Genomic DNA, 17,903 nt, shown 5'->3' on the forward strand with positions numbered 1-17,903 from the left:
AAATACTCTGTAATAAACTCTATCTTCATTGCGCTTACAAACGATAAGTTAGCTTGTATATAGTGCCACCTTGTGGACAGCTAGCAGTACATCACTGTGGTTTGAAAGAGCTCTTTGTCTCCTTCACAGTTTACACATTTGCAACGTTTCAATGTCTCTTTTGATTCACTTTAAAGTATGACTGTTAATGGACTCAAAAAATCAAATGCAAACATGAGCTGCTCTATAAACACTTTATTTCTGTGTTTATTGTTTTACACTCGATGGAACGTCTAGCTGTGTGTTTGGTGGGCCAGTCCAAACACATACCCTCAAAATACTTATATATATATATATATAAAAAAAGAAATACAACTATGATGAAGAAATACAATAAACATGACACTACATAGTCTGAAGATGAATTCATGTTCACTAACATGTCGGCCGGTCCATGTACAAAATATTTCATATAAGGTACAAAACAAGAGTAATGCACATTCTTCAGGAAAATGCGATATTTTTGTATATATGCAGATAAATGTGCGAGAATTAGCTTTGTTGGCACAAAAACACCCGACAGTCATTTTAATGAAATGTATAAACGACATCCAAAGTAATAACAGAAAAGATGGAGGACAGATCATCGAAGAGGAGACTGTTTTGAATGTGGGCAGTGATTATTTTTCTGTACGCTGGATTTTTCTGCTCAGTGGCTCCTATTTAAAGTTTTATTTATTTGTTCATCAACATTCCCACACTGGTCTTTGATTGTTCCTGATATAGCATAATTACACATAGCCAATCTTAAAGTCTGATAATATTCATGTTTATCTAATTAAAAAACACACACACACACGAAATGCCAAACAGAAAACAAGTATCCACCAAATTTCCAAAAACCTAATTTGGGTCATTTTCTCTGTGCAGTTTAGCTCCACTGTTGTCCAGAAACTATTAAAACGAGCCACATTTATGCATGGATTGATGTGCTTTTTATCACGATAAAGGCCGTCATGTCGTTGCTCTTACTCAAGTCATGCACAACTCTATTAAATCTACAAATGAAAACAGTCCCTGTGAAAAACACAGTGGCTGAATAGTAATTGTTAAGTGGCTGAACTGGCCTACATACGTTTTAGAATATCAAAGTATTTATTTATGATCTATTTTAAAATATTTACATTCTCAAAAGGAATAAATGAGCGCCATAAACAGGTTGATGGCCGAAAAATGTGGAAAAATTCTTTGTGTGTTGGTGCTGCCATGAGGGTTTTTTTTTTCTTTAGGTCGCTATTAAACCCAACTCAGATCAAATGGTTATAGAGACAGTTTGAATGACATATTGCTTCTTTACATATAGGACAGAGAACTAAAGATGTTCAAACATTCATAGTATATCACAGATAGTTTTGCCCTCTTTGAGTATCTAATCGACTTTTTTCATCAACACACATAAACAAACTGTGGCACAAATGATTTATTTGAATTGTTTATCATGTGTTGAATCTACGCCCTGAAGGTTAAAGAGAAAATATTTCACAAAGAGGTTGGCGTGACGTGTGCTTGTTTGACACATGCGTGGAGCACGGGCATGCTGAATGCACACACTCTCACCGACACACACCTTCACGAACACAGTGGCGAACCACCGCCGTCTAAGAACAACAGCACACTGATTCTCCTCTACAAATACAATCTAACCTACTTTATCACTGCATTTTAACTACAACCTCCTAACACAGCTAACCAGGTCATACACCCTGTCATTCTGAATACAGAGTTCTGCATTTTTAAAGGAAGGTTTGTCTGTTTCATGATGATCTCTTACACAGTCCTTCCTGTGTGAAATCCTAGAAGGCAAAGCAAAAGAGAAGTCCCTTTAAATAACACCTGAACAAACCTACAACTGTTTGAAGACAGATGGCAGTGTCTCCTCCTCTACTTGACAAATCTAACTACAGTTGTAAAGACTGGAAATGTAAGTGATGTAACTAGATCAATGGCTGACTAAAAGAAGCCCACCAGATTATATAGAAACTACAGATTAATGTGTTCGACAGATGTCCGGCAGAAGAGGGAGAAGTACATCTTCACAGGAGGTCAAATCTTGTACTTCGCAAAACAGCCCCGGTGATGTTGACGTCGTTTTTTTGTCTCACTTGATCCGTGTGCTCTGGGCAGCTAAGGTTTTAGGCTTCGTACACCCTGCGGGGGGGATAAAAAAGGAAAGCTCAAGTTCATTTCTCTGCCATTTCAAACACATGTCCAGTTATCTCTTTAAAATGACCTCCAAGCTTTAGCCTCTATATTGACTCCGACTGCAGCTGCTTCCTTTTTTGTTTTTGTTTGAGTAGAGAAAAAAATATTTTTTCTAACATTTTGAACTATTTCTTTAACATTCTCGATTACATTTGTACATCCGATAAGCATAAATAGGTTGTTTTACACATTTCATACTAACCACAAAGGCTTTTATTCACTATATTGTCCTTAGCAAACTACATACACTGGAAAAAATGCCCCTCCAAAAATAAGTAAAAAAAACAACAAATACAAGACGTTTTTGCTTGAAATAAGCAAAAAAATCTGCCAATGGAACTAGGGAAAATCGGCTTGTCAAGATTCCTTGAAATAAAATGTGATATTTAGGACTTTTGAGTTAAAAGTAATCTTGAAATTATCTTAAAAACCTCTTCAAATGAAAAAAAAAAAGCTTGTTTCATGTGAAATGTGACTCAAAACAAGATGTTTTCAAGACTTTTTCTCTTAACAAGATATTCAAAATGTATTGTATTAAAACAAGTCCCTATATCTTGCTGAAATGGTACTTGTTAGGCAATTGTGTCTTAGGTCAAGTGTAATGAGATACTCATTGAGAAAAATATACTTGGTAAGATTTAGATTTTTTCCAGTGTATGATTAAATACTAGTAAATATTTATGCACATTCTAATCAGGCACTGTTGATAATCCATGCTCATTTCCACAACTAAACTCTAACATACCCAACATCTTAAAGTGCAGCTGTACTACAAATAAATCGGCCATAACGCCTTAGCTTATTACCTGTGCTTGTCCTTCCAGATGCGGAACCATTTGACCAAATTCTTAGTGCTCTGCAGTTTAGGATGGAGACAGTACTCCTGCCCCTTGAACCGAGACACATTCTCCATCGTCACACTGAGGGGAGAAGAAGACAAGAAAAAAAAGACTTTACAAGCGAAAACGTCTGATAAGTAAAGCACGGTGGGTCAGATGTTTTGATTTAGCTTTGCTTGTCCTGGACACTGCTGTGTGTGTGAGCCTAAGAGCAGAATATTTCAGTCAAAAGTAAAAACTGAGTGTGTCCAAATCTCTGTGTTAAACTACAAGAAGTCAGCAAGAATGGCCTTAAAGCTCCCAAACTGTCCTAATGGCACACAGATATTCACGGAAGTTCTACAAAACACAGAGCAGAGGGCCTAAAAGTCGAACTTTCCCCCACAACACCCTGCAAGTGCAGCCTGACTGCTGCCATGCAGTATAATGAAATGGTTGGTGAGGAAAATACAAAGACAATGCCATGAGTTTCATAAGTTGACAAAAAGAAGATCAGCTACAAGAGGCAGCACTTCAATGAAGCTGAATAGAGAAAAAACACTTTTTCAGGCCACATAAAAGCCAGTCAAAGTCCTCTGAATAGAGACTGGTCAGGTTGTTGCACAGTTGACGTGTTTTTGCCCCAAACTTGAGCCGCTATTCTTCACTGCTGCTGATAAAACTCCACTCAAATGATCAGCTGGCACAGCTTGGTCAACCTCTCGGCTAAAAGGCAATATTATGGAGCTGCCACTAAAAAATGTGACATGCTAGCTCGCTGAATCAGACGGTGTGTCTGCGACCCACTGTTTGAGGTAACGATGAAGACAGTTTGCCCGCATGTGGCGTATTCAGACCAAACAAGAGAATGTGCTGGAAAGAAGAGGGGCGCCTCTCCATCTAAAGACACACTCAAAGCCTCAGCAGACCATGAATGCTAAAAGAGTGGAAGAGAAAAGACGTGATTCTTGCAGTCAGTTGCTATAATGATTCGATTAAAGAGTCCCGCATATATTTTCCTGCCCATTCAGTTGTCACTTTGTTTGGCCATAAAGGCTTCAGTTGGATAGCTGTGTGTGCTTTGTTGTGGAAGAACTGTGCTCTTAAAGTGTGTACGGGTAAGAACATCACACCGTCTGTGTTTGCATGCATGCCAATTCACTCATATCTGCAAGGCTGCTCAGCAGGGATGAAGTTTAACCTCGTTACTGTGTTAATCTGAGCTTTGCTTCCTGCTCATTATCATTCACCTGGGCGGCTGAAGCCACTGGCTCTAAAAATCACGAGTGATGAGAACAAAAGAGGGCTGACAATCACATAAAAGGGAAGGAAGATGATGAAGTGTAAAAGATTGAAGTGTAAAAGATTGAAGACGAAAGAGTAAATAGAGAAAACAAGGAGAAATGAGGAAGAACAGGGACATTTGGGGCTCCCTGTTGTGTGGATTTGTGCTTTGGAGTTGCCGCTCAGAATGCCAAACTGAGAGCCGTGAGCTAAACACCCAGAGAGGAGGCTCTCATACTCATTTCTCTCCCGCTCTCATTCTTTCCATGGCTTTCCGGAGCCCACTGGGGCTCATTTTTCACTGGGCTCTAGCGGCTGGTGGCCCCCATCTCATGCTAATAGAGCAGCCTTGAGTGATGGCCGTGTGGCAGGTAGCACACACACACACAGAAATGACCCTGCGAGTGGGATAATGCTTCTTTAAATTCAGACTCACTAGATTTCCTTCACTCAAACATACATGACACTGTCTCATAGCTGTGGACATACAGTATATAATCATTAACACACACGCAGATTAAACAGGGATTGTTTCTATTTTCTTTTTACTTTTTAAGAGTGTTGTGTTTGAACTACTTTTGTTTACAGACTCTCTGTCACTTTACATATTTGACACATCAACAAATGGTTTCTTACCTACTTACTGCCACAGTATTCTTTTGGTAAGAGGATAATATCATCTTTCAATATGCTTGTTTTGCCAATTTTCACTTTAGCGTTTTCTCTTGAAATGTTACCTCAGTAACCTTAGTAAATCCATCTTACTTTTCAACTGTATAATAAACATTTTCAAACAGATTTAAATGTCAGTTTGGATATTCCATCATTGCTAAATGGATACACATCCCCTGAAACTGTTCCCTGCCGTCACCCACATTGTGTTGTTTGTGTGATTGGGATTTGGCAGCAGGTGGCAGCAGAGTTCGCGCCTCCAACACCAAACTGACTCCCCGGAGGCTGACATAACATCCCCATTTGTCGAGCCTCCGTGCAGCTTTGACACTAAACTTCAAACACATTCCTCACAGAAATCAAAGCCCACATTTCTAACACATGTAACGTTTGATTCCCAGCACTTGAACTCACAGATTAAATAGCTCATATTGCATTTAAGAGTGTTTATTCATCTAAGTTTGGAGTGTGTCTCTGTGCGCCACAGGTAACGACAAGTCAGTGTGGAGATCTTGTTATCAACAAGGAAGCTCGTGCTTCCTTTCGCATCACTCATACTGAGTATAATGGCTCTCTTTGTGCCTGAGCTGTGATTTAACGGATTGAAATTCAGATGGCAGAGGGGCTGTGGGTGGATGGATAAAATTGACGGTTTGAAACTCAAGGTAAGACCTTGGAGTCAGGCCACACAGCGCAGCAACCCACCAAGAAAGTAACGATCTCACACGTCAAGAAGACACATATCAAAAGACAACTGATGATTATCTAAAGTCTGCTGTCTACTTACTTCAATCATCTGGAAAGTTCTGGAAATCTGTGCTTCCCTCCTTCCAAACTCTCTAGCCTTTATTGCCCCACCTTCTGGGGGTGGGGCATAAATAAATCCTTGTCACACTGTGACCTGTTGTAAGGGCTCTCTCAGCACAGACGACTGCGTTTTCATAGTTTCCGCACAGCTGACAAATGTCTTAACTGTAATTAAGTGTGCTGATCATCTGCTGACTCGTATTCAATCCAAGAGGCGGGAAGACAATCGAACAGGAAGGAGATAAAAGGAGAAAAGATGAAAATACGAAAAGTAAACAAGCAGAGAACAGAAATGCGGGGAAAGGAATGAAGGAAAAGATGGGAAACAGTCAAAAATAATAGGCGAAAAATACAGCAAAGACAGATAGAAGAAGGTGGCAGAAATGAGATGTGAAGAGCAGCAGACTGATAAAGAATGAAAGTACGACTCACAATATCATCTTCTCTTGGCAGTAGGGGTGTTTGGGTTTGATCTCCAGCTTCTGTACATCCTTGTATCGGATCTTGGGTCCTTTTCTGGTGCACCTGCACTTGTAGGCTGCCAAGAAATATGACACAACGGTTAAAAACGAGCTCTGTTCCAGTCACTCAATGTATTTTCAGTGATGTCACACTGACGTTACACAACAAATTCCCAGCTGTTGAAATTTCACGTCAAATCAAATTTAATGCATGTATGAAAAGTAGCATTACTATGGCTAGAACCCTTCACAATCTAAGCAGTACCAAGACTCTTGTGATGGAGGAGAACACAAGGCTTAAACATCTTTAACAACTGCACAGAACTCACATTTCATGGCTCTTTTCTATAAAACATTTTGTTCGGAAGAAGCACTGCGATGCGCTGCTACATGCTTCTAAAGTTACTAATACATTTACTGGGGTCCAGCTTTCGGGCTCTCTGTGCTGCTGAATAAACAGGCAGGGGAAATTACTTTTGCTGGGCTGTATATTTGAGATGACCCAGATAGCCCAAGGTTTTCTCCATCCATCACTTGCTATCTACGCTGACCTCCATCCCCTAAATCTGTCACAAGCCCCACAGTGGAGCCAACAGAGAGCAGAGACAGACTGGACAACAAAGGCCAATAAAACAGGGGAAGCGCAGAGGTTAATACTTGGCGGAGGGAACCAGCTCTGACACTTCACAGACAAACCGGAGGAGATTCACGGTTACACTTATCTAAAACAAAGTGGTTCTGTGCCTCTGTTTATACATTCTAAACATCAACCATCTTATAGAACCAACGTGATTAAAAGTCATCTTCCCAAGCAACCACTGACAGTTTTATAACCCTAAATGACAAAGGATTGAGTGCCAGATTTATATTGTTTACAAGTCAATGAGCATTAGGCTCCCTTTCTGTCAAAAATGATGTTAATATATGAACATTTTCAACAAAATAGAGGAAACAAATCATTATGATACTACTAGATGTACAGTTTTAAGTGAAAATCATTGACATATTGGAATACAATTGAATTATTTCAGCAACATTTACTGGCTTAACTCGTCTTGTAAGACACAATGAGTTTCAGTGTTGAGAGTTGCCAATCTAAAGCACTTTATGGGATCTGACCTTTACAGAGGGGCTGCAATCATCAAAACAGTTTAGGTTCAAATGGAAGTAGATGTTTACAGATACTATATAAACAAGGTGCATGCAGCAGGTTTTGGTATAAATAATTATATCAGCACTAACACGCAACTGAGCTTCTGCAGAGGATTTGGGGGATCTTTCCAATCAATTTCACTCTCATATCATGCAAACTCAATGGGAGGAAGATTTAGATTTAGTCTTTTAGTCCACAATCTTTCCCTTCACCCACACACATTCACACAGTAATGCAAACAGGGCATGAAACCAGCCCACACAGCCTCCACCTATTGTCTGTTATCCAGTTACATCACCATAGCTTAATTGCAAAACTGCCGTTTTCAAAAACAAAAAGGAACACAATTAGAAACCAAAAGGCGTTTAGGTTTACCTTCTGAGCTCAGGAAGTATAAGGACACCACTAACAAAAGCAGTACCACTGTGCACCGATGCATGTCTTCACAGGTAGGCTAAAAAAAAAATGTTTTGTAAAAGAAGTCCCTAAAAATCCGTGTGTTATAAAAGTATAACGGAAAGTAGATAAAATCCACTTGCAGTGGTAACAGCCTGGCAGAGGTGAGTGAGGTGAGGGTTTTCTGCTTTTGGAGTCCCCTTGGATCGCTGTTTTTGCAACTCCGTCTGTGCGTCCTGAGCGCTTGGATGAATCTCCGTCGGTTGGGTCTCTCTCTGTCTCTGTCGCTTGCTGAAGAGAGGCAGGCAGCCTTTTAAAAGCTGCCTGCTGCCCCCTGCTCATTAAAATGCACGGCCAGGCAGCGAATCAAACACTTGTGGCCTGTGAGAGAGAAGTGGAGAACACCGAGAGGGAGGACGAGAAGAAAAAAAACCAAAACATTTACACTTTGTTCACCAAAACGAGGGTGGGACGACATCTGTTTTGGTCGTTTTATGATATTCTCCTGTCAGATTTCAAACGGACACAAAATTACGGCAAATTGAAAAGGTTTAGCCAACTTATGCATTTTTAAACTTAAAAAAAACGAGGATATTTTGTTCATTTTGTCTGCAGTTTTCTTCCAGAGAAAAGTGAAATCCTTGGCCATTAGTCATCACATTTCTCAGGGCAGTAAAAGCACAAGCGACAGATAATGGCGCATTTATTAACTCAAGATTCATGTCTATCTGTTCTGAATAACAATCAGTTGCAACAAAAGTGAAGCTTTAGTTTGATTTTTGTTGCTCGAAAATTGTCAGGAATACATTTATGCTCAGACAAAGTTCCGGTTATCGGTTCATTGCGCAGGTATCCATGGCAACTAAAGACCGTTGCTGTTTCCTGGCTAACAATTTAACTAAGTCTAACAGTTAGGGCGAACTTAAAATTACAACATTATGAACAAAGTTTCTTTTGTTGCTTGTAAGAAATTCTGTCGAAAATGGGGTTAATTGGCCAACGACCCTGTCAATATCCCTTCTCCATTTTAAAAAAGGCGAATTTTGGACCTACTTTTAAAAGCATAGTTTTTTTTTTTTTTTTTTTTTAAAGCCCCATAAAGGCTACTGGCAGCAAATGTTCCCTGTTAAATTAGGACATTATAAAATCATATAATATATAAAAAATGCACAATGCATAAAAAAGTCATGATTGGTTGACCCTTGAACTCAAGTGAAATGCTTCAGTTTGATCAGAATTAAAAAAGAATTGCATCCAAGTAACAAGGCAGTTATGAGAGGCAGGGTACACTCTGGACATGTCACCAGCCCATCACAGGGCCACATAAGGGGCACTTTACACGGAAACGAAAACGGGTTAAAAACGCAAAACCTTTTTGCGGATGCACTATATCGTTTAGATGGTAATGGCGTTTTGGGGGCATGAAAACGCAAAAAAGTGAAACCGCCATCCAAAGTGGAATTCTTGAAAACGCTCCACTGTCGCGCCACCGTGTAAAGGATTAAAAACGCAAAACTGCGTTTCTCGTCACATAGAAATGACGTGACAAGCATAATAAAGCGCCAGAAAACCGTGGGAAACACATCAGTAGGCTATCAACATGTCCGTCCCTGCGGACTTTCAACTCGCCTTAAGGGCGAATTATACTTCTGCAACTGCGCACATCAATTGTCGCTTGGGTCTGGTCGCGAACCAGTTTTGCTGTTATGCATCTGCGCCCTCGGTCTGGAATTTCTAGGGACGCACAGCAGTTTCCCCCCAAAATTATTCGAGAACTCGCGAGAATTTTGGTGGGCGGTGACGAGAACTTCGGCGGCGCCGGCGGAAGTGTTTATCTTTCAAAACAACAAAGTATGCAAGATATGGATCTGGAGTTGCTCGACATCGAAGAAGAACAGCTTCTTTTATTGGAGTTGGCGAAAATGCAAAGGAGGAAGCGTAGGTGGTCACACAGACAACCGGAAAGGCATACCAAGGACCAATCACAGCTGCTTTTTGTCTGCGCACTTCCGCTTGAGCTCTGCGTGGGTTTGCGTCCGTCCGACGTGTAGTCATGATTTTTTTGAGGTGCGCGACGACGGGTGCAGACCCTCTGCGCGGGGGGCGTGGTCGCGCACAGAGACAGATTTGACGGTTGCAGAGGCTATGCGTCGAAAGCATAAACCGCCCTTTAGGCGCGGTAATTGACGTTCAAGAGTCATTTCATCAGATAACAGCAATGATGAGCGAGAGTAGTAAAGAACAGACCAAAAATATGAACTACGTTCTCGAAATTCTTGAAGTTCATAGAGAGAGCAGGCGACCTAGACAGCTGTGGGTGAGACCTGGGAGGACTTCTCAGTGGTGGGATAACTTCATGAATGGAGTGGTAGAAAGACTTGGTCTTGGTAGTGTTGCCACCTAGCCATCTGGCGTGTTTACTGCATCGATAAATATGAAACGTCACACACTTTTGCGTTTCCGTATGCACGCAGATTTTCATCCTAAAACACTTGTCTAAATGCAGATTTAAAAGTGAAAACGAAACGCCACTTTTGCGTTTTGGTTTCAGATCGTTTCCGTGTAAAGGTAGCCTAAGAGACAAACAACTCAAAGAAAAAAGTTTGTCACGAGCCAAACACTTCACACTCACTCCTAGGGTAAATTTGGAGTCACCGATTAACCTGAAGTTGTTAGGCAGTGGGAGGAAGCCACTTTCTACACTTCCTTCAATATTTTTCAAATTTCCAAGTAAAATGACGCCTTTGAATACTGTCTCTTTCTTTATTAAAATTAATTACATATAAAAGTTGGTGGCTGCTTGATTCCTCCATTATGTGTCCAGTAAAACACATTTATGTGGATTTTCCCCCCCAATTTCCATCCACAAAGCTGCATTTTGGTCCTTAAATAGTACCAAACACAAAGTTTGAAGAAACTTAACATGTGAGGAGCATATATTTGAGTGTCTGATGCCACAACAAACTCAAAAATTAATTTTGTTTTGGGTTATTTCGGAAAACGTGTCAATCAGTGAGTTATTCAGATTTTCAGTTAAAACGTATCTCATTCTTCAAGGTTACTCAGTATCCTTCATCTATATGGCTGCCTAACTTCAACATCAGATGAAACAAATAAATTAAATAATAAATGAGCTAATAATACTCTATCAGTATTTTATATAATGTTTTAAATCCTGACAAGGAAATCTGCAGTTTTTTTCTTATTTTACCAGTCAGATGATAGACATTCAGAGACATCATCGCTGTTGTACAATAATAACATGCTCCAAGAACTACAGATATAAAAAAAGGCAGACCCTGAGGGAAAGAGGGGTGGAGTGCAGTCAAGTGGGTCACCCCACACCCTTAAAATTATCTGCTTTAATAAAAGTATGAATTAATGTGGGTTGTTTTTAACTTAATTCCTAACTTGCGTACAATATTGAACGTTTCCGAACAGTCCTTGACAGTCTTAATCACATCATTGATTGGTTACAGTTATCTGAAATGGTACTCAGATATAGCGTAACTGGACTCCATCTTTGAAGGAAAATGTCCATATTCATTTGGATTCTAGCCGTCATGTACTCAGTTACATAAAGTTGTTTCAGTCTGTGGATCCATTGGGCTTGAAGAAAGTAGCTTGTTTCCAGTTCATAGTTCTGATTTTCCAAACAATCAGTAACAGTATGTGAAGTATATATCTTTGGTCTCTTTCTATAACGTTCTGAGGTAATACCTCAAGTACAAACAACATTGGATCCAAAGGAATGACAGTGCCCAGTATCCCCTTTTATACACACCAGTATCTCTGTAGAGGACAATCCCAGAAGACATGTGAATGATCTCCTGTCTTGCCACAATTCCTCCAGCACAAGGGTGACATTGAGTGACAAGTGATGAGATAGCTAATGAGTCCTAAAGAAGCAAATTTTAATCTTCCAATCAAATTCAAACTGCAGTTGATAGCTTGGTGGCTATTCATGCACATTTCCTCCCAGGTCCTGTCCCTTAATTCAAGCTCCCACTTTTCTTTTGTACTGAGGGTATTTTCTGCCATGTCACTTATTAGCATCCGGTAAATATATGAGATGTGGTTCTTGGTCGGTAGGTATTTTTTCCATTATCATAATAAAATATAAACTGACCTTTGGAGTGAGTGTGAGTGTGGATGGTTGTTTTTCTTGTTTGTCTCTGTGTGGCCCTGTGATGCACTGGCGACCTGTCCGGGTTGTACCCTGCCTCTCACCCAATGACAGCTGGGATAGGCTCAAGCCTCAGTTGGTTTAAGTGGGTATAGAGAATGACTGAATAATAAAATATTGTTCCACACCCACTGGGTCTCTTTTTAACTTCTCCCATTCTACATGGCTCTGGTATAATGCCTTATTTATAAATAACAAAAAACATCAGTTTTGGGGGAGTCCAAACTGGTTTTATAGTTGGTGGAATGGTTTTAATCCATTACCTTCGAAGAATTGGTTGATTGTGCTTAGGCTTTTAGCTTGCCACACCTTAAAACCACAATACCACGTCGATGATAGGAGGTCTAAGTTGCCAGCAACTGGCATGGCGCGTGACAGAGAGCGTCCCACCAGTTTTCTTTCTGACCATAGACCATACAGGCAGAATTGTAGAATACTTGTATAAGTACTCTTTATTTTAAGTTCACTCCAAAGTTCTTCGCTCAAGAAATGTGAGACTGATAGACTAATCCCGTGCATTTATTTCTGCTCTATTTGAACCCAACCCGTCTCATGGTCATTGTTAATCCACTGTGATGTAGCTGAGAGCTGAGCTGCCCGGTAATAATATTTTAGATTTGGGAGAGACAAACCTCCCTTCTCCTTTGGTGAGTATAGTACTCAGGGTCTTACTCTAACTAATTAATGTTATTTTGATCAAAGCATGTCACAGACATTTCATCAAGACCAAATTGTGTCATAATATGTGTTCTTTAACATCATGGAATTTTCAGCTCTGCTGTTTCCTCTGCATATGAATAAATGCAATCAATGCAGCCATTGTATCTGGGGATGCCATCAGGCTGAACCTTTGGCCTGTAAAAGATAGCCCTGAGAAGGGGTTTTGACCCCTCCCACCTGGGATGCCCTCGCCACAGAATTGAACTGCATTCATCACCATCCTGCATCATGAGGGATTTGTCTGTGTGTGTTCACTCTGCTCTCTTGCTGCGTGCATTTGTGTTCACCTCATGGCCCAGAACACTGATGCAATCAGCTCCTGTCGTCACTCAAACCGGCGGCCCTGACATGTCTGCCTTTCTGCATTACCGACCTTTGAGTGCGTGCGTTTCTTCAACGTTCACATGTCCAAATTTGAAGGTGCGTGTCTACGTGAGCACAAGCATGTACATTGGTTGCTATGCTGGAAGATTACGTGGGTGCACAACCGAAAAAGTGTTTTTGCTAAAAGACATCAGTGAGCTGTCTGTTCCAGTCTTCAGCTGAAATGACTGATAATCAGTCAGACATCCGTTGTCTTCATCCATTAGATCAGTTTAGCTCCACTGAATACAGAAAATAGAAACTGAGGGTAGCAACTAAATACACAGAGAATATCAGCCAAAACAAATTTTTCTTGACTAGCTGATGAAATTGACCTCATACATCAGTTAAAGATGCTTTATATAATTTATGCTCACCGATGGGTATGATCTTATCTCAACAGTTTTTTTTTATTTCTTTAAACATAAACAGATACAGGTGGCTTTGTCAATAAAGAGCAACATTTTTAACAATTGTATAGGTTAGGGTCATCTTCTCATTCAAATGATCAGTTATGAAATCTAGAGAGGTCTAAAGTAGCTGTTTGACAGAATGTAACTGCACATCAGAAGAATTCAAGTGCTCCACTCTGTGCTATCACACCAGTCTATTGTTAGGATACAAAAAAAATACATTCCATAAATACATTAAATGAAGACTTTTGACTCGACACAAATATTCATGGTGCCAAGATGATGAATCCTAATGACCGCAGGGGTCGTAGCTTTTCCTCTGGCAGCACCAAGAGGGCAACGTTTCATCTTATCCTGTAAAGCTGCATAGTTCTGATTAGACAAACTGACACAGATAATGCTCGAACATTTGTCATTCTAACATGAAAAAGTCCACTGACATTTTGTTTATTGCCTCTGTGAAGTTGGATAGATATCTTTTAGAATTCATGCCAAACTGATGACGTCTTCAGCATTTACTGAACTTGGTCCTCATGTTCATAAGGAACTTTTAAGCAACTCTTGTGTGTTTCTGTTTGAGGACTCTCTGGGTCACAACAAAAAACTTTGGAGTTGTGACAACAGTTTTTATGTCCTTGTCGACAGAATATCAAGACAACATTAATAGGTAATGCTGCAAACTATTGTTGTTTCAGTCGCTCTGTAGGATGTTTTAACATTTCATATTACTTATTACAAAGCTACTGTGCCCCAAATGTTAAATATTCAATTGTTTTAGTTGGAAGTCTTTATTCAATTGGAACACTTAATACGTTGTATTGTTGTTTAGCCAAGTATTAAATAAGTGGCATGAGAAAAACATCATCATCCAGTGTTCTTTAGAGACCCAGAAAGGAGTTTAAAATGCAGTAACCGAAATTATTTCAAAACTTGATTCCACAGATTTAAGACCAATTGATATGATAAATAATGACAGCGGCACAAATTAACCAAATTTAGGTTAATTTGTGCCGTGTGTTAGACCCTTTTTTAAAGTTAAGAGACAGACTTTTCCCATCTACAACAACCTGAACTTTCATATTTTTATTTTCATCACCGGCATTAAAGTTCAATGTTTTTGACTCATGTCCAAATGCATACTTTTTCTCTGTGTACATGAGCTATAATGCAGGGTTAGCCTCGCCTTCTGGTGCTTAAGAGGATTCCCCTGGTGTATCACCTGCTTGGATGATGATCGAGGGAATTTATAACATCATAACTGCAATTAGTAAATTATTATTGCAACTTGTTAAACGTTTTCATCATCAAAAACACTTCAGTTTAGCATCAGTGATCTTGTATCAGATGGAATACACAAAGAATCGTGTCTTTGCACAATCTCCTGGCAATGGTCCAACATCTAGTTTCTATACTTGCTTAATCCAATGTAGGATCAGGAGGGGGCTGGAGCCTATCCTAGCTGCCACTGGGTGAGAGGCAGGGTATTCCCATGACTGATCACCAGCCCATCACAGGGTTATGATTTAACAATGAAAATAAATTTGATAAAAATCATTGGAAATCCCTTTGATTGCTGACCCCAAATGAGGCGACCACAAAAATTCAATGTGTCTTCATTAAACTGGATTCTCTAAGACAGTGTTTCCCAACCCTGGTCCTCAAGGCACACTGCCCTGCATGTTTTCCATGTTTCCCTGCTCCAGCACACCTGATTCAAATGAATGGGTCGTCCTCAGCCTTCTGGAGAGCTTTAAGACCTGACCCATTTATTTGAATCAGATGTGCTGGAGCAGGGAAACATGGAAAACATGCAGGGCAGTGTGTGCCATTGAGGACCAGGGTTGGGAAACACTGCTCTAAGACATCAATTTGTCTAATAAAGATGTCTGTCTGCATGAGGTAGCACCATGAATGCCTTTTTTGGCAGTAAAACTTCATATATTTACAGGATAGAAAGATTTTCCATCACACCATCAAGTAGGACAGTTGTTTTGGAAAACTAAGAAAACTTCCTGCATCTTTGTACCAATGAGAAGGACCACATCTGATTATACAGAGCTGGACCGCATGCCAGATTGTGGACTTCATTTGTCTCAATGAGCTGACCGGCTCTGTGTCTAATGGCTGTCATTGGACTTGGCAGCATCACAAGTGCAGACTTAGAAGTAATTTACAGGAACAAACCGTAAAGTTTACTCCAATGTCAGAAGTGGTGTGTTGTGTGTGCTGTGAGTGTTTAGACTGGTTTGTGGTAATAGAGGGTAAAAGATGGAGAGAAAGTGGCAGAGAGGTCTTGGGAAACAGACAAAAACCTTTTGGGTTGATGATATCCGACAGCTCATCAGCTTCAAAACATGAAAACATGTTCTCTTTTTCATCTGGAAGTTTTGCGCAAAATAAAAAAACAATCTAGCAAATTTCTACTTTTTTGAGAAATTCTTACTGACTCGTTTCAAAATGAAAATCAGCTTCAAAACTTCAACAGAAATGTGTGAACTGTTGTGATTTTGTTTAATTTTGATAGGGCTGATCTGCGTTCCATAACGGCCCAAAATATATAGCACAATCAGTTTTTTTAATCAAACTTTTAAAAGTAAAAAGACTTTTACAATCTGCATCTGTTTTTAAAATAAGCTATACAGCTTAAATTTTTAAGACTGAACAATAAAATGACCACCTGCTTTCAGTAAACTAGTTTAGTTCGCTGGCAAAGGATTCCTCTTCAAGTGAGGATAGACAGATGTTCTCATCAAAAACAGATTTCCTCCGTCTGAGGACTCAAAGCTCAGGAGGTAAACACATTATCATCACAGTCATGTTATTACTGTGTGTCTTTTTAGGAGATCACCGCTGGTTCTCTGTGATGGTAGCTTGTGTTCGACATCTGTAAGTGTGTGGAGGTGATTAAATCAAGCTTTAAAAACTGTCAGATTTAGTTCAGATCAAAACCTTTGTTAAAGGACTTTGAAAGAATCACTGAAACCTTGTTGTGTGAACATCGAAATTAAAAATCCCGTCAAGTTAAGTCAAATTAATTTATACGAGACAAAAAAAACAAGTGCTGCACGTTAAAAAGCAATTAAGGCACAGCAAAAGTTGACATAAAAGACAGAAATTTTAATGGAAATTAAAAGGAATAAATAAAAAGCAACCTACATATGGAATTCAAATCCGAGAAATACAAGTGCAAGACTAAATCTGAATATTATCTGAATAATAATTATACCATAATTTGGTGTTTACAACTGCAAAAGCCCGGTCTCCTCTAACAACTAAAAGCAACTGATCAGAAGAGCTGAGTGACCAAGGTGGCATATGTGGTTGTAAGAGGTCAGAAAGTTTAAAAATGAGCTAGTCCATTAAGTGCCTTTAAAGTCAACAATAAAACCTTGAAATTAATCTTAAAACGTAGTAAAGAGAAGCAAGTGCTGGACAGATGTTCGTGTTAACAGATGAGCTGCAGCATTGAAAGGGAGGCCTGGCTAACACCAGCATGCGGAGCATTACAATCAATAAATGACAAAAAAGGTTGGACTTTAGATTCCATCCTCAGTTTAAATAAACTATTTTTGACCACTGAGTATATCAAGTGTCAAATATCAGACGTTTTGACTCTAAGAAAGTTCCTTTACTCACAGGATTTCCTATAGATTGTAACATTTCACTTGGCCAATTAAATTGAGGCTCTCGACATCTGCAGTCACTGGGGTATTAGCATGCTCCTGGATCAGATATGGTCAGACAGGTAGGAAGGTAACAGGAAGGCAACAAGTAATGATGCAGATACGTACGGACACTGCATACAGATACAGGGGAAGTAGTTTCAGGGAAAAATGGGCTCCAAAGCAGTGGCAGTGGTTTGCTGTTTCTCTGCAGTTGACTGTGAACCCATGAATAAATCATAGGAGAGACCACAATATTTCAGTGTTGTTGACTCTCTGGGCACTAATGTTTTGTGTGAGTCTGACTTTGTGTAACTGAGCTGCCAGCAGAAAGGTATGCAGAAAGGTTTGTAGCACGACAGGCTGGTGTGTGGGGATAACTCCTAGCAGCTGACTTGAAGGTGGAGTTGAGGGCAGGGCCAACTGCCCCAGGCAGAGATGTAATTGCAGTTGAAGTTGTTCTCCTGACATTCCTTTCATAAGTTTAAAGCCAGCAGGCTTTACAATGATAGCTGGGAGGGTTTAAAGTGAAAGGATGACTAAAGGTTGGATGTTTTCATATTTGTTTTCTCTCTGATCTTTAGTACACATTCACATCACTTCTCATAAACCTTTTAGGTAATGAGAGGAGTCCACCCACTTATGTTTCTCCTGTTATGTGCGTCACGTTCACAAATGTGCTGCATGTCAATTTTAAATTTCTCTGAAAAACCTGCCCATCTCTGCC

The 17,903-nt window shown here is 39.8% G+C and overlaps 1 protein-coding gene across 1 annotated transcript; it reads right to left on the bottom strand.

Annotated features, from left to right (window-relative positions):
- Window positions 1-214: 214 nt before the first annotated feature.
- Window positions 215-8,172, bottom strand: cxcl14 (chemokine (C-X-C motif) ligand 14). Its single transcript, XM_075481843.1, has 5 exons — window positions 7,976-8,172; window positions 7,812-7,890; window positions 6,255-6,360; window positions 3,048-3,161; window positions 215-2,187 (listed from the first exon to the last, which is right to left on the bottom strand). Exons 2-5 carry the CDS (start codon window positions 7,873-7,875, stop codon window positions 2,172-2,174), a joined length of 300 nt encoding a protein of 99 aa, XP_075337958.1. The 5' UTR covers window positions 7,876-7,890; window positions 7,976-8,172; the 3' UTR covers window positions 215-2,171.
- Between the last annotated feature and the right edge of the window lie 9,731 nt (window positions 8,173-17,903).

Source organism: Odontesthes bonariensis, chromosome 13, assembly GCF_027942865.1.
Source record: "Odontesthes bonariensis isolate fOdoBon6 chromosome 13, fOdoBon6.hap1, whole genome shotgun sequence".
Taxonomy (NCBI): Eukaryota; Metazoa; Chordata; class Actinopteri; order Atheriniformes; family Atherinopsidae; genus Odontesthes; species Odontesthes bonariensis.